The sequence below is a fragment of the Sus scrofa genome, chromosome 6, assembly GCF_000003025.6.
Source record: "Sus scrofa isolate TJ Tabasco breed Duroc chromosome 6, Sscrofa11.1, whole genome shotgun sequence".
NCBI classification, from domain to species: Eukaryota; Metazoa; Chordata; class Mammalia; order Artiodactyla; family Suidae; genus Sus; species Sus scrofa.
Window position 1 is genome coordinate 12,057,474 of NC_010448.4, and position 25,493 is coordinate 12,082,966.

Here is a 25,493-nt window from a genome sequence, read left to right on the forward strand (position 1 = left end):
TGGGCGCCCCTTTCCCCGGAAGAGGCGGGACTTCCGAGCGTGACCTGAAAATCGCCCTACGAGTCTCATCCTCTTTAGGTCCGGCCCTCGGGAAAGATGGCTGCGGTACAGGCGGCTGAAGTTAAAGTGGACGGCGCGGAGCCGAAACTGAGCAAAAAGTAAGTGTCGATGCGGGTCGTTAAAACCTTTGCGATCGGAGAGTCTGGACTAAGAAGTACCTCGAGGCTTCGGCCGTAGCGGCTGTGCTTGGGGCCTTCCTGCCGGCTCTCGTGGGTACCCACATGCAGGAACGTAGCCCCTGCGCCCTGAACTACATCCCCCAGGATGCCCGAGGGCCCGCGCTGACCGCGTCCTTCCTCCCCGTCGTACTCCTGGAGTGAGAGTATGCGGAGAATTGAGAGGCGACAGAGAAAAGGGAAAATTACTTCTCCCCTTTGCTCCCCCTTGAGAAATGCGTTATTATTGAGCCACGCCCCAATAAGGAAATTGGAGGAATGTTAAATACCCTAGTTTTTCAGAAAGACCTTCAAATTGTCCTTGGCCTAGCCAAAGCCACTGTGAACCTTTAGTATTAAAAAGATCAGTTTTTCAACTGTGTTGTGCACCTATCCGTATGAGTTACTCAAAGGATCTGTGATTATTGAATAAATCACCAGTGTCCAGCAGTAGGGTCTGTCAGCCGGATATACCAAGCTGCACTCAGCATTGCTGGATGTATCTTTGGTGATCACCCCAAGTCCCTGGAGTATGAAAGTACTTATAAATAAAGATTAGCTGCCTTTTTCACTGGCTGTGTCTTTTGTTCTCTGAATACTGCACTCCTTCTCAACCAAAGTTCTTCATAAAACATGAGCAATGATTGAGTGACTATTTCCTCAGTACTCCCAAGTCTAGTACATAAATACAGTGCTCTTCCAGTTGCAAGGAGAAAAGTTAGTTTAGTGCATGTAATGACTGCTTTAGCATTCAGGCAGTTAGAGTTGACGTTTCCTTTTGTGTCTCTGGGTTTACGCTTCACATATTCTAGGGAAATGAGAAAGGAAATATGTAAGCTTTTGGTTTGATGGCACCCTAATAACGTTGTTTGAAGAGTGACCAATAGATCTTTGTAAAAGTTTGGAACCTGGTCTTGAACTTCTGCCTTGAGGAAGATTGAACTTTGATCCCGTTACGTCAGTAATTGAATATTAGAGTTATAAATCATAGATGCCTCCTAAGTAAAAACTCCAGTTGAGTGTGTAATTTTAGGGTAAACTGAGGAAACTGGCCAGTTCCTTTCTGCTGACTTCTTAGATTAATTACAGCAGTCATTTTTTAAAGCATCTTTTTTTGTGTGTTGGGCTCTGTGCTAGAATGTTAGACTTTCCTCTAATCTCAGTGATAACCTTGCAAGGAAGGTGTTAATATCCATTTTTCAGTTTAATAAACTGAAGCTCTGGTGATTATATACGTTGCTGAAATTTGCATGCCTAAAGTTTTGTCCGCCGTGGATTCAAAGCTCTGGAGCAAATAATCTAAAATCAGGTCTGCAAATTCTACAGCCCGTGCTCATTATCCTGACTGTATCATACCTCCTCATGTGTCTAAAAGAATCTGCTATTGATGTATATTTCTCTAATGGGCCGAAATAGTTTATGACTAACATTTCCTTCTGTTTCTTAATTGTTCTTGGAATTTCCTTGATCTGAATCTTTAGTGAACACCCCTGTATGTCAGTTATTTTTTTTCCAAGTTTAAAAACAGATGGCTGCCTGCCAGGTGACTCATTCCTAAATGAAGGGCCAAATTTATTTTAATGAAATCAAGAACATAGTTCCTGTCATTCTGTTGCCTTCCAGTGTTAATGTATAAACATAATGTAATCTACGACTCATCTGAAATTCTCCTTTCCTCCTTGTTCCTAGAGCTCCAAACAAGTCTTCTCCTTGACATAATTGCTTTTGTGTGGTTTGTTTTTAGCTTCGTCCAGAGTTTGCAGTTGATGGTGATATTTTATGTGCTTCCCATTGCCATCTTTGTGGCCAGGTGTTTAATCTCCAAGAGAGAAACCACCTGTCAGGGGCTTGTCTCCTATTTTCTAGAGTGTTGTGATCATCTCTGCCCATAAACTGTTAATTTACCTGCTTTTGACTTTTGTCCCCGGATAGGCACCTTTTTACCATAGCCGGGACTAAGACTGTTATCAGTTAGAGTTGCAGCACAGTGTTAGAAGGTTGCTGTCAGTTGAGAGGGTAGAATGGAAAATGGGACATTAAAAGATTGTGCAACCTCCGCCCGCACCACCACCACCCAACCCTTAAGAGTAGGAGTGCTCCTTGGGGGTATGTGTACTGTCTGTCCATCTGACACCACCTCTCTGTGTTTCCTGTTAGGTGGTGGTAATCATTAGTTCCAGGGTATTCTACCATGTTGACGCAAGCTGCTGTAAGGCTGGTTAGGGGGTCCCTGCGCCAAACCTCCTGGGCACAGTGGGGGCAGAGGGAGCTGCGCCTGTATCAACTTGCCCCTTTCACAACGATTCACAAGGACAAGCCACTTTCTGATAAAAGAAGGTTGGTGCCAATTACCTTCTTTATTGCTCTGGGAGCAAAAATCCTTCCCTTACTTAGTCTCTTATCTGTTAAGCTTCTGGTTGAGTCCTTAGATTTGTTGCTAAGGAAACAGCCCTGCTACCCACCAAAACCAATAGTCTTTTCTCCTTTTCTCTTTAATAAATTCAGAGTCTCACTCCTTGGGGTCTTGAGATGACTTTTAGGTCTTATTGTAAAACAGTGCTGAAAACAAAACCTTAGTATGAATAAAGAATTTCTAATGCAGGTTATTTTCCCTTCTCTGTCTTTCTGGAATTTGCTCCTGAGATTAATTTGGTTTCTAGTCTTAGTTCTCATCCCTAGGACCTTTTTATGGTTGTTTTGATGATTTAAAGAGCAACACCTGGTTGACTAGAAAGCGGATTTATTATGTTAACTCCAGGAAGAACCAGATAGGCTTAGGTGCCCCCTGACTGCAATACAGCACCTAAGCCCAGCACACTGTTCTGGAAAGGTGGCTGCACATCTGCTACAAAATAGTTTCTCTCCAGACAGAGGCACCTACTTTAAGTCCCTCTGAGTCAGATTTCTTACTGAAAAGATAATCACTTCAAATCTCCAGTTAAGTTTTTATTAATTGAGCTTTTCTAAAATCATAGTTAACAATGTGCCCTGACACCAAACGAAATGCAGCCATGCATGACTAAGGATCCTTTGCCATGGTTCATTATTATTAACTACTCATTCAGTTAACACTGGTGACTTGGAAGAATGATCAATTCTATTTGAATAATGAGGGTATCCCTCTCTATCCAAATTTGGTTTCTGGATTTAGATCGCAAGATTTCAAGTCACTTAAACCAAGTTGTACACATCGCTTGAGTTTTTGAGTCTCGGGTGACAAGTATCAAGAGTTTGGATAGTGAGAGATTTGACCAGAAATGTATCCACATCCGTTAAGTTTCTTTCCTGGTGGAGGTGGAGAGTGAAGGGTCAACATAGTGAGAGACACCTAGAATGGTCACATTTGCGTGCTTCCTAAAATGTGAGGAGCAGGATCTTCTACGTACTCATCTCAGTCCTCACACCAACTTCTGGGGAGAAGAGTGTCTTACTGTTTCTCAGATGGGGAGAAATTAAGTCACTTGCCCAAGGTCACGTAATTGGTAGGTGCGTGTGTCAGCTTTTAGTGCCCAAATAGTCTGAGTCCAAAGATGGTATATTATCCCCTATTCCCTGCTGCTTCGTATGCTTTTGCATCCAGTTTGTTGTCCAAGTCAGGCTTGACGGAGGTGAGGCCATTGCTGAGGGCCACTGTCCACGCACGGATCGATGCTGAGGGAGAGACTGGCAGTGGAGTGTCTTCTCTGAACTCAGAAGAGCCACCTCTCCCTCAGCCGACCCCAGACCAACCCACTCCCTGGGGGAGGGGAGAGAAGACAAAGCTCGAGATGTTGCCTTTTCACCCTGGGGGGTCTGTGCGGAGGTTATCAGACAGCTAAGATTCAGTCCTCGCCCTCAGGGAGCTTCCAAACCTAATAGGCTTTTCTCAAGCTGTTCTTGCCGATTTGCTGGAAAACCTTTTTTTCCTGTTCTGAATATAAACTAATATGTAGGATTTTCTTTGTCCTCTAGTGTCTTGATTTTAGTTGGGACCTAATGCCAGACTGGGAAAAAGACTTTTTGAAAAAGATCTCTCACATCTTTACTCTGAGTTTATTTTTTTCTTTGTGTCTTTCACATTAGGAGTTTACTGACTAAGACACTAGCAGTGGGTGTAGACCTGGGCAAGAGCGTTTCCCCAGGCTGTTCGTGGTTTTGATAAACATCTATGGGGCAGGAGTTCCCTTTGTGGCTTAGCAGTTAACAAGCCCGACTAGGATCCATGAGGATGTGGGTTCGATCCCTGGCCATGCTCAGTGGGTGAAGGATCCAACATTGTGGTGAGCTGTGGTATAGGCCCCAGATGCAGCTCAGATCTGGAGTTGGTGTGGCTGTAGCGTAGGCCAGCAGCTATAGCTCCGATTCAACCCCTAGCCTGGGAACCTCCATATGCCACAGGTGTGGCCCTAAAAAGCCAAAAAAAAAAAAAAAAGTGTCTACCTGGCAGAACATAGAGGACACTTTAGGCACCTGTCACATTGAACATTTTCATCTTCCCAACAGTGAGCTAAAGAGACGCCTTAAAGCTGAGAAGAAAATAGCAGAGAAGGAGGCCAAGCAGAAGGAGCTCAGTGAAAAACAGCTAAGCCAGGCCACCACTGCTGCCACCAACCACACCACTGACAATGGCGTTGCTGCGGAGGAGGAGAGCCTGGACCCAAATGTGAGTCCTCGGGACCTCCGCCCCGGCTGGCCACAGGGAAGCTTCTGATGAGGCTTATGGCAGATTCCATGAGGCCAGACAGCAGGAAGGACCAGTGGCTAAGGAGGTGGATGAGAGTGGGCCCACCTCTCCATCTGGTTAAAGGCGCAGACCCTGCGTGTTTTTCTTATCCACTACTTGCAGACATTTGGGAGAATCCAGTACTTCCAGGTAGGCTAGCTGGGCCTTAGAGCAACTCAGAGAAAACGTCTCCCTAACGGTGAGCTTGGGTTTACTTTAGCCCACACATTGGCCAACTGTGGCCCACAGGCCAAATCCACCACTCCCCCACCCCTCCTCCCTGGTTTTAGAAGTAAAATTGTGTTGGGACGCAGCCACGCCCACTCATTTACATATGTCTACGGCTGCTGTCACACTGCAGTCGAGTAGTTGCACCAAAGTTTGCTGCCCCCTGATAGAGAATATTCCCTTTTCATACCCTCTAGGCCGTGGGCTGCTTTGGGGGAAAGTCTGGTATGTGCCCAGGGGAAGGAAAGTAGGCTGATAACTAACTCGCCATGCAGATGCATCCTTGAAAGTGGTAACAGGGCCACCTGCACCAGTTAAACTTAAGCAGAAATCAGATTGTTCTTTTTGCTGAGTCTTGTATTTTGGGATTCTGGCCTTTATTCCCAGCTGTGGATCTGGCCACCCTGTATATTTAAGTGCAAACCTCACCCTTTATCCATTCCTTTGATTTCAGGGATGCAGAGGGCTTGGTTAAAGAAACCTGGCTATGCTAGTCTGACCAGGCTCAACTTCTCAAAAGCTCATTTTGTTCTGCTTTGTTTTGTTTCGAATAGCAATACTTCAAAATCCGCAGCCAGGCAGTGCACCAACTGAAGGTCAGTGGGGAAGACCCATACCCACACAAGTTCCACGTCGACATCTCGCTCACTCACTTCATCGAAGAATACAGTCACCTGCAGCCTGGGGACCACCTGACTGACATCACCTTAAAGGTGGCAGGTAGGAAGAGGCCCTGGTGCTTTGGGAACTGGCCTCTCCAGTTGCACAGAGGAAGGTCTGGGATGGTCTGGCTCTCAAGTAGCTTGTGTCGGAGGCTCCACTACTAGGAATGGTGCCAATAGGTCTGTTCACAGAAAGAGCAGCCCTAAGGCACGAGATCACATTCCAGTGGTGATGCCACAGAGGAAGGGGGCATTCTTTGTGGGGAACTCCTAGCCTGATGCTGCTATTGTTTCATAGTCTTTTTTAAGGCCTTCTTTTCATCAGTGGGAGCCATGGCGCTAAGCTCCTTGAAATTCCAACCTGTATTCTGAGACTGCTTTACACTATTAGGCTATATTTCTAGAAAGCTGTTATTTTGGAGTTTAATATCTCGTGTGGAATCTTCTCCTTAATTTAAAAAATAACTAGGGAGTTACCATCGTGGCTCAGTGGTTAACGAATCCGACTAGGAACCATGAGGTTGTGGGTTCGATCCCTGGCCTTGCTCGGTGGGTTGAGGATCCGGCGTTGCCGTGAGCTGTGGTGTAGGTTGAAGATGCGGCTCGGATCCTGCGTTGCTGTGGCCCTGGCGTAGGCCGGTGGCTGCAGCTCCGATTCATCCCCTAGCCTGGGAACCTCCATATGCCATGGGAGGCAAAAAATGGCAAAAGAAGGACAAAAATAAATAAATAAATAAATAATAACTAGGAGTTCCTGTTGTGGCTTAGAAAGTTACAAACCCGACTAGTATCCATGAGGATTGGGTTTAATCTCTGGTCCCACTCAGTGGGTTAAGGATCTGGCATTGCTGTGGCTGTGGCTTAGGCCGGCATCTGCAGCTTTGACTTGACCCCAAGCCTGGGAACTTCCGTATGCTGCAAGTGCGGCCCTGAAAAAGCCCCCCAAAAAAAAACCTAAATCCTGTTTTTGATTAACACCCCCCACATACAAAAAAAATTATAATAATAATAAAACTGTTGGAGAAAATTTTAAATGTTGAAACATTCAGAGAGGCAGAGAGAGAGAAGTTTAATGACCTATATAATTCTACCACCTAGGGAAAACCCCTGCTTTAAAGTGCCCCTTGGATTTCTTTTTCCTCATAAAGTCCAGTCATTTTACTAAAATAGGTGCTTTTTTTTCCCCCCTTTTTTTCTTTTTACAGCCGAACCTGCAATATATGGAAGTTCCCATGCTAAGGGTTGAATCTGAGCTGCAGCTGCCAGCCTACACCACAGCTCATGGCAACGCCAGATCCTTAACCTACTGAGCAGGACCAGAGATTGAACCCACATCCTCAGATGCTAGTCAGGTTCATTACCACTAAGCCACAACGGGAACTCCCTAAAATATATCCTAATGGTAGTTATTCTGGGTCAGGATTCTTAGGTACACAGTGTGCCTTTTAAATAGGTATTTTCAACAAGTCTTTTTTTTTTTTTTTTTTTTTTTTAAGGAACTTCTTGAATATAATTTTTTTTGTATTTATTATGTTTCTTGCTTAAGTTTACCCCTGAGACTCCTTTTATCTTTATGTTGTATCTCTGCTTCATTTCAATATTTTTTTGTCACTTTCTCAAAGTCTTTTTACACCTTTTTTGGTTTGTTTTTTGGGTTTGGGTTTTGGTTTTGGTTTTGTTGTTGTTGTTGTTGTTTGTTTTTTGTTTTTTTAAGGTGGTGCAGTATATGGATGTTCCCAGGCTAAGGGTTGAATCAGAGCTGCACCTGCTAGCCTACACCACAGCAACATGGGATCCGAGCCAGGTCTCTGAACTATACCACAGCTCCCAGCAACACCAGTTCCTTAACCCACTGAGCGAGGCCAGGGATCGAACCTGCATCCTTATGGCTACTAGTTGGGTTTGTTACTGCTGAGCCACAATGGGAACTCCTACACTTTGATTTTTAAATTTTATCTTCCTTTCCACTTTGTTTTTTTTTTTTCTTCAGGCATTATTTGTTGTATTTATTCACTTTTATTTCCTTCTAGTTTAAGCTTCATTTCTGAGATGACTTTTCATTTCATTTCTGATTTTTTTCATTTATCACCTCATTTCTTAGCTTTTCTAATTCTAACTTGTGTTCTTTCATGTCATGTGTCATATCCTTAATGTCCCTCAGCTCATGAAATGGGATTTTTCTGATTTTCCGAGCATGTCTTTCTCGGGTGCTTTCATTGTCTGAAAAGACATTATTCTCTCTTGCTCTCTCTTTTGGCCAGGCCACAGTAGTGACAATGCTGGATCCTTAACCACTAGGCCACCAGGGAACTCCAGGTGTAGAGAGTTCTTGGTGGCTACATGAAAGCATTTCATCCCCTAGTCCTTCCTAGAGCAGTGCACTCTGCTCCCCTCCGTGACAGTAGACAGGCCCCCTCCCAGTCTCAGCTGCTGTCCTCCACCCAGCCACGTTTCCCAGTGAATACCTATGGCTTTTAGGGACTGTAGGGAGACTTCTCACGCTCACTACTTCCCTCAGCTTCTTCGTGTGTGGGGGCTCTTGAGGCCCTTAGTGGTTTGCCCCATTGCTTGTATTTGGGGATTCTTGGGAATATCTTCCCACACAATTTTGTTGTAAATTTTGTCCCTGGCTTTTTGGCCTTGCCAATCTAGTTATGCAGTCTTTTTTTTTTTCTGGGCCTTGGGGGGGTGGTGCCGTGCTGTGGCATATGGAGTTCCCAGGCCAGGGATTGAGCCAGGGCTGAGACCTGCACCACAGCTGCAGCTACATCAGATCCCCAACCCACTGCTGGGCAGGGCCAGGGATCAAAGCCGTGTCCCTGCCGCTGCAGAGGTACCGTCAGTCTCATCGTGCCACAGTGGGAACTCCCCTGCTTTCTGTTTTTGTGTGAGCATTTAGGAAGATCCAGAAACCATGCTGCCTCCAGAACTCCAGGAACCCAGTGAACACCTTTAAAAAGCCAGATCTTCCTGCATATCTTTAACTGCTTTGAATTGGGGTCCAGCATTGTCATGAAGAAAAAGATAGGGCTTAGGCCTTGGGTTAAAATCAAGTTGTTCTGGTTTATGCCCTCCCTGGATGTAAAAGATAGGAGAAAACTTTCTTAGCACTGATTTTATGAAACAGCTTCTGGTTCTGTCAGTATTTTTGCTGTTTTTTTCTCTAGGTAGGATCCATGCCAAAAGAGCTTCTGGGGGAAAGCTCATCTTCTATGACCTTCGAGGAGAGGGGGTCAAGTTGCAAGTCATGGCCAATTCCAGGTATGTAGAAATAATCCAGTTACGGGCCTTTCTAGGCCCAGAGCAACAAGACTGGGGACAGAGGCCCACTTAGTCTTCTTTTCCCATTGGAATTTAAAGTTAGAGGAGGTAGCATATGGTTTGGAAAATAAAAAGGCCATCTGGTCACCTGGAGAATAAGGACTCCTCTCAGCTATGTAGCAGTCAGTTATGTAGCAGTTACTTTTTAACAGTTGACATTGAACCTGAGATTCTTCTTGGGCTCACATTAACTAGGCATTGACAGTTTATTGAGGGTTCCAAAGTAAACCCGGGGCCACTTCTAATTTGGGATTTTGTCTACTGAATTACATTTTCCTTTCATTCAGGAATTATAAATCAGAAGAAGAATTTGTTCGTATCAATAACAAACTGCGCCGGGGCGACATAATTGGAGTTCAGGGCAGTCCTGGGAAAACCAAGAAGGGTGAGCTGAGCATCATTCCCTATGAGATCACGCTGCTGTCTCCTTGCTTGCACATGTTACCTCATCTTCACTTTGGCCTCAAGGACAAGGTAAGCGCTCGTGGCCTCCTGGCTCTGCTTTGTGGTACCAGTGAATCGGACGCCTCAGTGATTTCTGTCGGTTACTTTTGATTTAGGAAACACGGTATCGTCAGCGATACTTGGACTTGATCCTGAATGACTTCGTGAGGCAGAAATTTATCATCCGCTCCAAGATCATCACATACATAAGAAGTTTCTTGGATGCGTTGGGATTCCTAGAGGTGATGGAGAGCTCTTAGCCGACAGGATGAGCTGCTTTGCTGTGCTTGCCTCCTGCTCTTCCCTCCCTTCCCTCCCTTCTCCACGGGCATCTCCGGTGTCAGTATCCTTCATGCTCAGTGAACAGTCCCCTTTTCTTGCCAGTGTCTTCATTTTACCTTGTTTAGTGCCCTGATTAGGAAGGTAGGACCAGAGTTCTAAGATAATAAAAGTGTGAGTATAGGACCATCCATGTGCTAACAATGCCATGTTCAATGTCTTCTCAACTCATCTTGCCTTTTTCTTTTCTTTTCTTTCCTTTTTTTCTTTTTAGGGCCTCACCTGTGGCATACGGAAGTTCCTAGGCTAGAGGTCGAATCAGAGCTGCAGCTGCAGGCCTGTGCCACAGCCACACTAGACCCAAGCCATGTCTGCAGTAGCACAAGTTTGATCCCAGGCCTGGGAATGTCCCTGTGCCATGAGTGCAGCACCCCCCCACACCCTCCCAAAAAAATTAGTTTTGGAGTTTTCTCTGTGGCACAGCAGGTTAGGGATCCAGCATTGTCATTGCAGAGGCTTGTGTTGCTGCTGTGGTGCAGGTTTGATCCCTGGCCCGGGAACTTCCACATGCCATGGTGCAACCAAAAAAGAAGAAAAAATGGTTTTCTTAATTTTTATTTAACTCTAGAAAATGTTTAGGAAAATTTTAAGAGCAAAAATGTTTTTTTAATAGTTTCTAATTATATGAGAAAGGTGAGTACGTGTTATGGCAAAACACATCCTAACGATAAAGGAGTTCTCTAGTGGCCTAGTGGTTAAGGATCCGGCATTGTCAGTGCTGTGGCTTGGGTTTGATCCCTGGCCCGGGAACTTCCACATGCCTTGGGCACCGCCGAAAGAAAGAAGGAACTAGAAGCAAAGCTAAAAGCCTCCACCTTTTCATTTTTCCAGCTAATTTCTCTCTCCAAACTTGAATTTGAATATGTATCCTTCCTCGCCATTTACTCTGCATATATACATTGCTTGTTTAGATGCGCGTGTGTGGGTGTGTGTTTTGGATGGATTTTATTTTTTGCCTTAAACATAAATGAAGTCACATTGTATGTATCATAATAGACGGGCTTTCTCCACACATACTTCCCCAAAATATGAATATTCTGGGCCCTTTGCATGTCTGTGTGTGTGTATTTATTTTTAATGCTGCATAATTATTTCCCCTATTCATAGTTTAAGTTTCTGATTTTCTCCTGTAATGTTTCAGTGAACATCTGTACCAGTTTTTCTATAGGATGGGTTTCTAGAATAAGTCAAAGGATATAACCAGTTATGTTTTTAATAAATACCTCAAATTGAACTCAAGAAAGGCTCTACCCAGGAGTTCCCATAATGGCTCAGTGGCTCAGTAGTATCCATGAGGATGCGGGTTCGATCCCTGGCCTTGCTGAGTGGGTTAAGGATCCCGCTTTGCTGTGGCTGTGGTGTAGGCCAGCAACTATAGCTCCAATTCGACCCCTAGCCTGGGAATCTCCATGTGCTGCGGGTGCAGTCCTAAGACAAAAAGACACCAAAAAAAAAAAAAAAAACTACCCATTTAGAATCCCACTTAACACCTTGTGAAAACTTACGGTGTTATGTTAAAGATGTTTGGTATTAATAGGAAGAGACACTAGAAAATGGAGCTATCTCTACTTTTTTGTCAAGTCAAGTAGACAACAAAGTACCCATTACTACTGAACTTAATTTTTACTTGGGGCTATAACAGGCTTAGACTCTGTCGCATGTAAAGCATGAGCCATCCCCAAGGCCTCTAGTTTGAGGACCTCTGTCTGAAAACTAACTGTTCTTCTCTGTCTTTTAGATTGAAACTCCCATGATGAACATCATCCCAGGGGGAGCTGTGGCCAAGCCTTTTATCACCTACCACAACGAGCTGGACATGAATTTATACATGAGAATTGCTCCAGAGCTCTACCATAAGGTAATCCGTAACATGATGCCCTGTGTCTTTAAGAAGCTGAAAGCTGGGAAACCATTGGCTAGACAGGTGCAGACAGAAATAAGAGGAACTGTGAGGGTAGAACAGCCGGGAATGCGTTCTCATTTGTCAGGCTTGTGAGTGTTTACATTTCTAGAATTCCTCCACAAGATCAGCAGGACTTACAGGTAGGGGGCAAAGGGATTGTCTTTCCGAGCTGTACAGCTCCTCCTTCCATACTTTGGTTCCCATAATACTTTTAAGTTTATACTCCTCTTTAGATTAACTCTGATTTTAGTCTTTTGTAGAAGAGTTGAGTCTGTCTAGAAGTTGGAAACATCTTCAAATCACCAGACTAAATATCAAAAATAGTCATTTAAGATTCTTAGTCGCAGGAGTTCCTGGTGACCTACCAGTTAAGGATCTTGCATTGTCAGTTCTATGGCTTGGGTTTGATCCTTGGCCCAGGGACCTTCCTTTTTTTTTTTTTTTTTTTTTTTTTTGTCTTTTTGCCATTTCTTGGGCCGCTCCCTCAGCATAGGGAGGTTCCCAGGCTAGGGGTCTAATAGGAGCTGTACCTGCCAGCCTACGCCGGAGCCACAGCAATGTGGGATCCGAGCCGCATCTGCAACCTACACCACAGCTCACGGCAACGCCAGATCCTTAACCCACTGAGCAAGGCCAGGGATCAAACATGCAACCTCCTGGTTCCTAGTCGGATTCGTCCACCACTGAGCCATGACAGGAACTCCCCAGGGACCTTCTATATACTGTGGGTGCAGCCAAAAACAAAAAGAGTCTTTTTTTTTTTTTTTTTCTTTAAGGGAAAAAAAGATTTTCCAAATATTCCTACCTAAAAAAAAAAAAAAAAAATTAGCTGCAGACAGTAGAACCTGTTATAACTAGTATTTAAGCAAAATTAAAATGCACTCAAATGTATCTGAAGCTCACAGTTTCCAGAAGGATCAGAGAATGAGGCTTGGAGACCCCACCACAAGGAATGACTGAGTCCTCTATCACTGGGCTGCAGAACCCAGACAGTTACCACAGCTCATACCTGAAAGCATCCCCCGAGCAGTGAAAACCGAGTTACAGCTTTCGAGGACAGTTTCTCAAGCTAGTGAGATAAGATGAGCCGCCGTGACCATGGCCATGTGTCGTTACTAGATGCTGGTGGTCGGTGGTATTGACCGGGTGTATGAAATTGGACGCCAGTTCCGGAATGAAGGAATCGATTTGACTCACAATCCCGAGTTCACCACCTGTGAATTCTACATGGCCTATGCGGACTACCACGATCTCATGGAAATCACAGAGAAGATGGTTTCAGGTGAATCCCTCCTGCTCCCTGTGTCTTCCACGCCTGTCCGAAGGGCTGGCACGCGGCTCTCACGTGGACGTCCTGTGGGCCCCGCTTTCAATGACGGGTTTCTTTCCCAGGGATGGTGAAGCACATTACAGGCAGTTACAAGGTTACCTACCATCCAGATGGCCCAGAGGGTCAAGCCTATGAGATTGACTTCACGCCCCCGTTCCGGAAAATCAGCATGGTGGAAGAGCTTGAGAAAGCCCTGGGAATGAAGCTGCCGGACACTAACCTCTTTGAAACGGAAGGTAAAGTGATGCGTGTGCTTCTCTGCTGTAGGGCCTGCCTTCCTTTGCAGCTCTGAGTTAGATGAGGTCGGGACTAGAATGTCCCCTGCTCTTCTCTTTGTGTACTTTTTAAGGGGTGGTATGATGTCTTCTGTCCTAAGGTGTACATTCGTATTACAGAAACTCGCAAAATTCTTGACGATATCTGTGTGGCAAAAGCCGTGGAATGCCCTCCACCCCGGACCACAGCCAGGCTCCTTGATAAGGTGAAAGGCCGTGCACCTCCAGTACATGCCCTCATCCAGTGGTAACACCCCCTGCTCCCGTGAAGGTGAACTCCGCTTAGAGAACCTCTACAGCTTCGCAGGAAGGCTCTAAAGAGGGAGGGGAGGGGACAGGTTTGAATTCCTGCTCTCCTCAGCTCTGTGTCAAATAGTTTCGTGTATTCCTTCAGTTAATCTTTACCAGCCATTGAGAAGCTTGGGCCCCTATAGCAGCAGTGGGGAGGAGTGGGGTCCTCTTCCACCAAGAGTGAAACGGTGATCAAAATGCCACTGAGAAGGGACCCCTAGCTCTGCTTTGCTTTCTCCTTAAGCTTGTCGGCGAGTTCCTGGAAGTAACGTGCATCAATCCTACATTCATCTGTGATCACCCGCAGATAATGAGCCCTCTGGCCAAATGGTAAGATACAGCGTGCTGTTTCAGTTACCTACTGCCGCATCATCTCAGGACTTAGCCACCTGAAACAACGATGTATTCTCAAGAGTTTGTGGGTTCACTGGGTGGTCTTTCTGCTCTGTGTGCTGTTGGTTTGGGTAACTCAAGTGGCTTTTTTCAGCTGGGAACTTTGCCAAGATGCCCTGCTTCTTCACATGGGGCCTCTCTGGCAGCGCGGCCAGGGCTTCCTTTCACGGTGACTGGAAGTGTTCCCCAAGAATAAATCCCAGTGTACAAACGCACATCAAGCCTCTGCTGATTTCCCTTGACGCGAGCAAGTCACACGGGCGGGCTTGAGTCCAGGAGGCGTGGTTCAGTGTATGGGTGTCCCGCACGGGTCTGCTGTGAAGATCGTTAAAGCTTCCTGGTCTCCAGCCCGCCTCACTAATGTGTCACGTGAGTTGGTGCCAAGGAATGCACGCAGGTTTCAGGTCACAATCACTGACCCTTGTGAGTCACCTAGAATTCAGGAATTCTTGTGTTCGTACCAGATGTTCTTAGCGAACCTGCGTATTCAGCCTCTCCTCTGGTCTCCTGTCCCCAGGCACCGCTCTAAAGAGGGTCTGACCGAACGCTTTGAGCTCTTTGTCATGAAAAAGGAAATATGCAACGCCTACACGGAGCTGAATGACCCTGTGCGACAGCGGCAGCTTTTTGAAGAACAGGCCAAGGTAAGGAAGGAGCGTGTGTGTCCCCTCACCAGACAATAGCGCCCTTACCCCTGGTCTTGCTGCAACTCCCGGTGACTTGAATAGAAATGAAAGATGCAGCCACAGGCTTGACTGGAGGAAGTCACATTTCAAGATGGAAAGCTCGACTGGTTTTGGCGCTAGGATTTCTCCAGAAATGGAGCTTGGCATAATTGTCTGTGTGGGGAGTGTGGCACTTGTCTTGACAGGGACATCATTTTTCCTTAGATACCACATTTAACGAGGTGGCATGGGCATGAGAAGACAAAGCGCCCCTGGGCTGCCTGCACTAGCCCTGCCACTGAGGGGTCGTTTCAGGAAGTGGGAGAAAAAGATGTTGGCAATTAGCAGTCTCTGAACATCAGTTTCACTGGACTCGCAAAGCCCCAGGCGCTGGAGGGGTTTTCATTTCACAGGGAAAGTTGCATGTGTTCATTGGTCCTGACCTCCAGGTCTTTGAAAGAAATGGCTCCACGCTGGAGTTTCTGGGAAACCAGTCCCCAGCAGGTGCGGGGCCTTCAGAGCATCCCTGGAAGGGCCGTGCCTCTGAACGCTTCAGCGTGCTCGCTCGCTCGCAGAGAGAGTGCCACTGCGTGGTTCTCTTCTAGGCCAAGGCCGCTGGCGATGATGAGGCCATGTTCATAGACGAAACCTTCTGCACCGCCCTGGAATATGGGCTGCCCCCCACAGGTGGCTGGGGCATGGGCATCGACCGCGTCACTATGTTTCTCACGGATTCCAATAACATCAAGGTACAGGCCACCCTGAAGGCGCGCGCTGTGTGGGAGGCCAGGGGGAGGGGCAGGCAGAGCCCTGACACACAGCCACACAGGATGGGGGTCATCTGACCTGACAGCATCTGGGGGTTTTCTGCTTGAGGCAGGAGAAATACTAATTGGTTGTACTTCTTGAGGCTTCAAGGAACACCCTGAGCCGTTGACATGCATATCTCACTTAAGTCAGCCTGTGACATGCAGAAACTGTTGCTATCCCAGCTTTATAGATGAGGAAGTAAATCATAATTGAAGGGAAGCTCTCTGTTTATTCTTTCTTTGACGTCATGCCCTGGGCAGTGCATGCCTTTCTGCTCTTCCATCCACTGTAACTGAGAGGGACCGAATTGAAAGAACACAGATCTCTGGATTTTGGTGCCAACAGTAACCAGGGATAAAAGGAATGGGTAGATAGCTGGAGGAAAGGGCTGCTGCTTATCAGAATGCATTCTCCTGTAGGAAGTGCTTCTGTTTCCCGCCATGAAACCTGAAGACAAGAAGGAGAATGTAACCGCCACTGACACGGCGGAGAACACAGCACCTGGCACGTCTGTCTAGAAAACAGTGATGGCACGTCACACGACATGGGCATCGTCGCTGCGTCTCTGCCCAAGGACCTCAAGGGATTTCCCGTGTGTGGCTGTTTGGCTGTCATGGTCCACTTCAGCCACCAGAAGAGGGAAGAGGAATTAAGAATTCCTTTTTACTCCTTGTTACCAAATAAACCATTTGTCTCTACCCCTGTCTCATCACTCTTTACCTTTGGAATGTCACCTTATTGCCAGGACAGCTGGCTAATGAAGGTTTAGGATTATAGCACTTTATTCATTCACCAGATTTATATAATGTCCAGCCATTATTCTAAGGAGCTGGGAGGCACAGCAGGGAACAAAAGCCAAGTTCCTGCTTTCATGGAATTTATATTTTCTTTAGGGGTAGGGGCTGGGTGTGAAAAGCTACTAAACAAGAAACAAGTAAATCCTTATTTCTGGTAGTGATGCATACTAAGAAGAAAAATAAGGCAGGGAGAGGGGACAGGCGCTATTTTATAAAGAGGTGGATGGGGGCAGTGCTCCTTACGCGATCACGGAAGACCTCTTCTAGCGGAGACCGGAAAGATCTAAGTGGCACAGCATGATCCAGACTAAAGGGCTGCACTTTTGGGGAACAGCAAAGGGGTCTGGTATGGCCAAAGAGGAATAAGATCAGTGAGGTGCCAGATTTAGGGGTGAGAGGCGAAGCCATCGGAGGGTTTTGAGCACTACTGTCCTAGTTAGCATGTGGAAGGCAAGACAAAGGGAGACATGCAGCTGTGGGCTGAGGTGAGATGATGGATTAGCCTTGGGAGGTAGCGGTAAGTGATGGAGATGCTTATGCATCGGTGGACTTTGTCTTCTTGAGGTCAGCAGAATGCTGCTGGAATGTGGGTTTTAGGAAAAGGAATCAAAATGATTTCACGGTTTGGGGCCTGACCAACTAGAAAGTAGAGTCGTCACTGACTTGAAATGGAAAAACAGTGCAGGTTTGAGAAAAGTGAATGGTTTTGTGATATGCCTGTTAGACAGTGGGTGGGGAAGAGTGGGGAAGGTTTTCACTTTCTGCTCAGTTCAGCTGCCCTAAGCATGTGACTAGGGCCTGCTGGTAAAACAGAGCCCGTAACACAGGGAGGCAGCTGGGGTAACTCTTCCCCAATGAGTCTGACAACAAAAGACTTGTCTTTGGCATCTCAGCAAAACCTCTGGGAGCATCTTTGTGTACTTTCACAGAGCAGGTGTCTACTTCTGCGGTTGGTAAAATGATCTAAGCACACCAAACTACTAACAGGGAACAACTTCAGAGCATGCTGAGCATCTCAATCTTTGCTGGTGTTAAAGCACAGACTCCAGAAGCACTTGGTAGTGGTGGTTACATGACGAGGTGGTATCTCAGAAGAAACACTTCTATGGCACATCCTTCAGCGAGGTGCTGTTAACTAAAAAAAAAAAACAATCATCTCACCAAAGGAGGGGTGTGGGGTCAAGATAAGGGACTGGACTTCTGGCAACACTGTACCATCAATGTGGACCACTGGAAAGGCAACAAGGATTAATGAGGAGCTGTTTAGGGAGTTCCCGTCGTGGCTCATCAGTTAAAGAGTGCAACTAGTATCCATGAGGACGTGGGTTCCATCCCTGGCCTCGCTCAGTGGTTAAGGATCTGGCATTGCCATGAGCCGTGGTGTAGTTCACCGAGTGGCTCAGATCCTGTGTTGCCGTGGCTTTGGCGTAGGCCGGTGGCTACAGCTCCAATTTGACCCCTAGACTGGGAAATTTCCATATGCCAAGGGTGCAATCCTAAAAAGACAAAAAAAAAAAAAAGCTGTTTAGTAGTAGACTAGAGCAGAGCCAGCTGTCTGGCCTCAAGAATGCCAGAGATAGAGAAGAAATGAAGCAGCTGTAGACATCTGTGGCATTTGGCAAGAAAAATGACAAATACCCCCTTAAACAGCTGAAGGCTCACAATTTGCTAACTGCTGTATGGGGGTGAACAAAAACAAGTATGGTCCCAAGTTCTAGACTTGTAGGAGAGAGAGGAAGAGCAAGGTCCTTATCCTTGGAGGAAGCCTGTGGCCCTTTTCCTGTGATCTAGGGAGAAGGATGGGGTCAATTAAGTTGCACTCCTCTAGCATTTGAGAGAACTCTCTCATCATTAGGAACTGAGTTAAAAACAAAAACAACAACAACAAAAAAAACTGCTGAATGATACAGACTTCTGAAATGTCCAAACAGCTATACTACCTATTTTTGGCAAACCGAAGGTTTTAGACTAGCACTGTCCACTACAGTACCCAACGGCCATACGTAGCTATTGAGCATTTGAAATGTGGCTGGTCAGAACTGAGATATAAAATACACACCAGTTTTCTTAAGTTAGTGTAAAAAAATGTAAAATAAGTGAACATTTTTATTAAATATTGATTACTCGTTGAAATATGTTGGATAACCTGGGTTAAAATATATGGTTAAAATTAATTTCACCTTTTCTTTTGACTTTTTAAAATATAGCGCCTAGAACATTTTAAATTACATATCTGGCTCGAATTATATTTCTACTGGACAGACCTGTTTTAGACAAAAATTCAAACTAGTGTTCCAACATACAACCTCATTCTACCGTACGAATCTATCTTACCGGGGAATCAGCCTCCCTGAGCCCATTACATCTGTATCTACGCAGAGCAACGCAAATCGACGGACTCTAAGGATCCACCCTGCAGCCCCCTGGCTCCGGCCCCTGGAGGACTACAAGGGCCAGCGTGCACTGCGTGCCTCCAGGGAACAGGCTTGGGAGGGCCACCTCATTGTGACGTCACGTCCGCTGCGCCGCGCGGTCTTCTTCCTCCCTTCGAGAGCGCGTGTCGAGGAGGTGGGAGGGCGGTGTCCGTGAGCGGTTGCGGTCGTGGGGCCGAGGGCGCACAGGATAGGGAGGGCCCTGGGGCTCCCGGGGAAGATGCTGTAGGTCTGACTTTCTCGACCCCTTTTTGTGTGGGAAGTGGATGTTGCGGACCTTCCCCCGCACCCAGCGGCGTGTCTGGTGGGAAAATGCGGCTCCTTTCATGCTGACATCCCTGCGCCGACAGCGACTGCTGCGGACGAGCGCGGGGCGCGTGACCCGGGGGTTGCATACCGCATAACTCCAGCGGGCAGGCGTGCACGTTGTCCCTGCTGCGCGGGCCTGGAGTTACCCATACCTGGCCGAATGGGCCTCTGGAGGGTGTTGAGGAGGGGAGGCTAAGGAAAATAGGCGTCCCTTCCAACCTCGCTAAAGCCTTTTCCCCAGACAGCCTTCCGGACTTGAATTTTCTTTCAAAAGGAAGTGGGTTTTTAAACTTTTTGCCGCTGTTAAAACATGCCGCCTTGTGGGCAAAGAAGTGCATGTCTAACTAAACTGTTGTTTCATATGAAGAAATTATTCAAGTTCTAGGAGAGAATAGTGGACGCAGTACAGCAAAACATTTATTCATTTCCGCTACTGGGCACGCTCCTCCAGACTCAACTCTGAATAAGGTGGTGATACAGTTTTGAGCCGCTGTATCGTAGGGAGTCAGCGTTTCTTCTAGCAAGTTGTCTTTGGCTGTTATGATTTGTGATGCGTGCCTCTGGTTTAATTTCAGTTTGGTGCCAGAGTATCTGCCTTCATAAAGTATACTGCCTTGTATGTCCCCTCTGCCCCTGAAATGAGAGAGAAATCCCTTCTAAATGGAGGATTCTGGGCTCGCCCATGCTTTTCTTTTGCTCAGAGAGATACAAGACTTAGGCTGGTTCTCTGACTTTAAAGTCGTAATTTATGTCAGTGCCTTCCGGATTCTTGTTTTAAATCACTGTGGTCTGATTTACCATGACCATTTATTGAAATAACAGGCCTGCACATCCGAACTGGTAAATTATAAACTGAGGCATTTTAGAACTTTTATGAGTTTATTTGAGCAAAAATCCTTTCCAATCAGGCACAAGCTAAGTGGAAGTAGTTAGGAGCCCTCTGCAGACAGGAGCCAAGGTAGAAACTGATGTAGCATAAGTGCAGAAGCAAGAAAAGAAATTGTTTAGATCTTGGTTTGCTTAGATAGACCACCACAGCATTAGAGTCTCTTCAGTCTGATGGCCTCCTTGTTTAATTAGTTTAACAGGATAGGAGCAAGGGGCTCCTTGTAGATAAATCATTTGTCTGCTATATACACTATGGCTCAACAGAGCCTTTTTTTTTTTTTTAAACACTTAACTTTGTCCATTGCCATCTGATCTCATTTTCTCCTAAGAATCTTTTCATATATTTGAATCCAAATGAAGTCATTGAATGAGCATCAGTAGAGTCAAGAGTGGGAAAGTTTCTATCGAACTATTCTAGACCTCTTTTAGGTCAGCTCTGCTTTCTGGTTTTATGTGTCCATTACTTTTTCCCTGCCTTTCAAGGAGCTCAAGGCAAAGCAGTCAGGAAAATCAAATGTTCTTTTTTGTAAGATTAATCTCAGTTGAAGAGTTCCCTTGTGGCAGAGGGGGTTAAGGATCTGGTGTTGTCATTGCAGCAGCTTGGGTCGCTGCTGTGGCACGGCTTCCACCCCTGGCCCAGGAACTTTACATGCTGTGGGTGTAGCCAAAAATAAAAATAAAATCTCAGTTGCTATTAATTATGCTCAACATTGTACCAGTTGCTCTTTTTGTTTGTTGTTTGTTTGTATTCTTAGGGCCACAGCCAAGGCATATGGAATTTCCCAAGCTAGGGGTCAAATCGGAACTGCAGCTGCCAGCCTACACCACAGCCACAGCAACACCAGATCTGAGACACATCTGTGACCTACACCACAGCTCACGGCAACGCCCGATCCTTAAACTACTGAGCAGGGCCCGGATCGAACCCTTGTCCTCATGGATACTAGTTGGGTTCCCTACCACTGAGCCACAATGGGAACTCTGTAATTGCTTTTTTAAAAATTTTTATTAAAGTATAGTTGATTTACAATTTTGTGACCAATTGCTTTTTATAAATTTTAAGCCCCTTGATAACTCCAGTGGGTTAAATACTACTGCCTCTGTTTCTTTTTTTTTAATGTCCACACCTGTTCATATGGAAGTTCCCAGGCCAAGAATTGAATCCAAGTCAAAGCTTTGACCTGCACATTTGCAGCAATTCCAGATCCTTTAACCCACTGTGCCAGACTGGGGATCAAACTCGCACCTCCACATCAGCCCGAGCTGCTGCAATCAGGTTCTTACTCTCTGCCACAGCAAAAACTCCTGTCTCTATTTTAGCACATGAGGAAACAGACCCAGAGGAGGTTAAGTAATCTACCCAATATTGCACAGTTAATTTGTAGAAAAAAAAAACAGGGTTAGAATCCAGAAAGGGTCGTTCCAAAGTCCTCACTCTGAGAACACTTGACTGGTGAGAAGCCTCTAGGCTCTGTCACTTCTCCCCTTTATGTCATAATAGGTAAGAGAAATTAAAGTGTTGCTTTCCTGATGGGGGCACCAGTAGAGAGTTACTGGAGAGAGCTAAAGAACCAACCTGCTGTGGGGGAAAGGAGAGAAAAAAACTTTCTGGAAAAAAAAAAAAAAAAAGATGGAAAAGCTCTTTCTCCCCAGAAAGATAAACTTTGGTGAGGTTCCATCCAAAGCAAGTTGAGGTCTGCAGCCTTTTCCATGCTGTTTCCAAATGAAAATTGGAGTAGCAAGGAGCCTTCTCCCTCCTATGCTTTCCTTTTGAGTAGTTTCTTCGATCTTTTCGTTAAAGATGAAAAAGGGGCAGAGAGGTAATAGAAAACAGTATACTGAGTTCCTAAGAGAAGCCTCAGTATGATGGTGGATGGGCTACATCTGCATGCCTGTTGAAGCACTGGTGTGGGGACTGTAGCATCTTGCATTGCTTCTTTCTGTCCTGACGGTTCTGGGTTTTGCTCAGGGCCTCAACACTAGCTCACACCATGTGGACGGCGGATGAGATTGCACGGCTGTGTTACGAGCACTATGGGAGCAGGCTGCCCAAGCAAGGGAAGCCTGAGCCCAACCGCGAGTGGACGCTGCTCGCAGCCGTGGTGAAGATACAACCTGCAGCTGACCAGGTCTGCGACTGCCCTGACAGACCCGTGCAAGGTGAGACCTTTTCTCCCGGCAACGCTCCCTTTCCCTGTCAGGGGTGGTAGGCCCTTTGGTGGCTGGATGTAAACCTCGGTGATGGTTCCGCTGCTCCCCGCCAGGTGGCGTGGTACCTCTGGTGGCCAGAGATGGCCCTGCTGGAACTCCCGTCCTCAGGTGGGTTAGCCAACTGACCCGAGAACCCTCAGGAGGAAGGTGAGGTCTTGCTAAACCTGCCGACCATTCAGATTCCGAGAGCTCACTTGATGATTTGTTTTTTTCCCCCTCAGTGACAAAAGAAGTTGTCTCAATGGGAACAGGAACCAAATGCATAGGCCAGTCCAAAATGAGGAAGAGCGGTAAGCCCAGATGGGGTCTAAACAGGGCCTGTTAGGGAACTTTGGAACGTGGTGGCTGTGTCACCCACTCCTGTTCTTGTCAGAGCAAAGGGGCCGTATCGCTGAGCTGGCTCACCTTTGGTTCCCACGGGCTGTCACTCCAGTTGGAAGGATGAACTCATTTAGAGAATGGAAATAAGCTGTGGAAGCAAAGGCTGCCAGGAACATCTTTCTGAGTGGATTGGAAGTTGGCCAGTCTTTTCATGCTCAAGCCCAAAGTTCCCTGGGCTTAACCATTCCGTATCACATCTAAAACCCCCACAAAGCGATCTTGAATTAAGTGAAAATTCTGAAAGACTGTGGAAAACCCTTAGGAGTCTGGCATCTTTGCCTTCATCGATGCCGTTTAACAGATTCCTGCTCCAGTTTGCTTCCCTTATTTTCCTAGCCTCGCCTCCTGGTTATGAGGAAGCTGTTCCAGGACGAGAGTTGATTGAATTTGATGGAATTGTATTACCATAAGCACAAGTTTGGTTCCAGGGTACAAAAGATCTGGACCCCTGTCCTCCAGATAAAGATTTCCCTATAAATCAGAAGTTCTCAGCTAGGGGAGATTTTGCCCCCAGAGGCTATTTGGCAATGTCTGGAGATATTTTTGGTTGTCAAAACTGGGGAGAGGGGTGTATGCTGCTGGTATGTAGCGAGTAGAGGCCAGGAATGCTGCTAAACATCCTATGATGCACGGGATAGAGCCCCCCCTACAACAAAGGATTTTTCAACCCAGAATGTCAGTAGTGCAGAGGTGAGGAAACCCTGCTGCAAATGCTTTGCCATTAGTGATGGTGATACTCTGTGGCAAAGCCCTCCAGGGGCTCTGTTGTCATTCTAGATGCTGGAGGAACTGCTGCGTTGTGCTTCTAGGAACCAGGGCCTCTTCAGTTTCCATATGTCTTCATTAGTGTCCTGTCTTTGTCACAGGAGACATCCTCAATGATAGCCATGCCGAGGTCATAGCCAGAAGAAGTTTCCAGAGGTAAAAACACATCCCCAGAGTCTCATTTGGGTAGGAGCCCCAGAATTTGCATTTCTTTTTTTCTTTCTTTCTTTTTTTTTTTTTTTTTCTTTTTTGGCCTCACAGGCAGCAAATGGAAGTTCCCGGGCAAGGGATCAAATCCAAACCACAGCTCGGACCTACGCCACAGCTCTGGCAATGCCTGATCCTTAGCCCACTGTACCACAGCAGGAACTCTTGCATGTCTAACACACTCCCAGATGTTACTGATTATATCTGTTTCTGAACCACACTTAAAATAGTGCTGGTCTAGACAGTGGTTCTCATACTTGATTGTGCGTCAGAATCAACCATAGGATCTGTTAAAACCCACATTGCCGGGCCCACCCCCCGAGATTCAGATTCAGCAGGTCCAGGTGGAAACTGAGAAGTTGCCTTTCTAGTAAATTCCAGCTAGTACTAATGCGACTGGTTCCAGGGCCACACTTTGAGAGTCACTGGTCTAAACCGTTCTCCGAGTTCAAAACTGCTCCCAGTCCCATTGATCTAGAATATTTGCTTCTTAGTAATCACCCAGCCAGAGTCTCTCCCTTTACCGCAGAGACTGGTTGTTCATTCTGATGGCCTCCTGCATCCCATTAGGTACCTCCTCCATCAGCTGCACTTGGCGGTCACTCTGAAGGAGGGTAGCATCTTTGTCCCAGGAACTCAGAGAGGACTGTGGAAACTCAGACCAGACACCTTGTTTGTGTTTTTCTCCAGCCATACACCCTGTAAGTATATTCGAGTCTTTGGATTCATGTAACAGTGTCTACTTCCTTATTGTTGTCTTACCCATAGATAGATTTCTCAAAAAAAAAAAAAAAAAAAAAAAGTGGCTGAAGTGTAGCTACAACCAGTAACAAGACCTTTTTGTGAACAGGCCAGTGTGTCTAATCACTTTTGTACAAGGGAAAGTGGGGGAAGCTTCACTCGTAACATTTATTCAGTTCTCAGTTCCCAGTCTGATTAAGGAAGCTTAGAGTTGAAACCTCACAAAGCTTGGAACCAACATTAGGGCCTAGAAGTCCGAAGCCCTGAGTTCTGTAGTGATTTTTCCTGAAACTCGTTTCACTCGGTCAGCATATATTTTCTGCTACTCATCAGGCACATGTGATATACTGGGTGTGTAGCACTGAGTGAGGCTGGTCCCTTGTGGCCTTCCTTGTGGTGCAGGGGATTAAGGAGCTGGTGGTGTCACTGTGCTGGCTCAGTCGCTGCTATGGCATGGGTTCAGTCCCTGGCCTAGGAACTTCCACATGCTGCAGGCTCAGCCAAAAAAAAAAAAAAAAAAAAAAAAACTGGTCCCTCACTTGCCTTTTCCTAGGAGATGTAGACAGTGGTTGTTGAGGTAAATTTTGGTGAGTTATAAGGGATGTTCAGGTGCCGTGGATGCATTAGGCAGGAAGATCAGACCTGGCCAAGGAAATCATTTCTGTCCTTTGTCTTTCTGTCTTGAAAACTGAGAAAAATTTCTACCCTCAGTAGACAACAACTCAAGGATGGTCATAAAATTTCTCCACCCTAAACATTTGAAATAAGGATATAAGATTTTTCTCCCGAGTATTAAACTTTAAAACTAGCATATGCAATTAGAGCAGGTGGGAAATCACTCTTAAAAGACAAAAATCGAAGATCATAATTCAGATAAAAAACATAATAAGTTGGGAGTTCCCGTTGTGGCACAGCAGAAATGAATCCAACTAGTATCAGTGAGGATGTGGGTTCCCTGGCCTCTCGGTGGGTTAAGGATCCGACGTTGCCGTGAGCTGTGGTGTAGGTCGAAGACGTGGCTTGGATCTGGCGTTGCTGTGGCATAGGTGGGCAGCTGTAGCTCCGATTTGACCCTTAGCCTGGGAATCCCCATATGTGGCGGGTGCAGCCCCCCAAAAAAGAGCAAAACAAAAAGCTATTTCTTTAGATTTTAAGGTTATGAGATTAATTTTTTTTTTTTTTTT

At 46.1% G+C, this 25,493-nt stretch overlaps 2 protein-coding genes across 9 annotated transcripts in view; both read left to right on the forward strand.

Annotated features, from left to right (window-relative positions):
- Window positions 2-16,276, forward strand: KARS (lysyl-tRNA synthetase). Of its 2 annotated transcripts, XM_003355743.3 has the most exons (15): window positions 31-158; window positions 2,373-2,552; window positions 4,698-4,857; window positions 5,700-5,865; window positions 8,975-9,068; window positions 9,416-9,602; window positions 9,689-9,814; window positions 11,650-11,769; window positions 12,934-13,096; window positions 13,207-13,380; window positions 13,540-13,625; window positions 13,955-14,040; window positions 14,621-14,747; window positions 15,374-15,517; window positions 15,998-16,276. In XM_003355743.3, exons 2-15 carry the CDS (start codon window positions 2,407-2,409, stop codon window positions 16,094-16,096), a joined length of 1,878 nt encoding a protein of 625 aa, XP_003355791.1. In that variant the 5' UTR covers window positions 31-158; window positions 2,373-2,406; the 3' UTR covers window positions 16,097-16,276. The 2 variants fall into 2 exon arrangements, with proteins under 2 accessions (XP_003126904.2, XP_003355791.1); XM_003126856.3 differs by lacking the exon at window positions 2,373-2,552 and having other exon boundaries at window positions 2-158.
- Window positions 18,846-25,493, forward strand: part of ADAT1 (adenosine deaminase, tRNA specific 1) — a 31,619-nt gene continuing 24,971 nt past the window's right edge. Inside the window, exons 1-5 of one of the 7 annotated variants that reach the window (XM_003126858.4) lie at window positions 18,846-18,943; window positions 21,974-22,164; window positions 22,437-22,505; window positions 23,463-23,517; window positions 24,139-24,269. In XM_003126858.4, the coding sequence (XP_003126906.1) occupies window positions 21,996-22,164; window positions 22,437-22,505; window positions 23,463-23,517; window positions 24,139-24,269 (424 nt within the window). In that variant the 5' untranslated portion in view covers window positions 18,846-18,943; window positions 21,974-21,995. Of the gene's footprint in view, window positions 19,585-20,946; window positions 21,506-21,973; window positions 22,165-22,436; window positions 22,506-23,462; window positions 23,518-24,138; window positions 24,270-25,493 lie in introns of those variants that run through there. The other 6 variants (XM_021093768.1, XM_005664335.3, XM_021093767.1 and 3 more) reach the window with 6 other exon arrangements.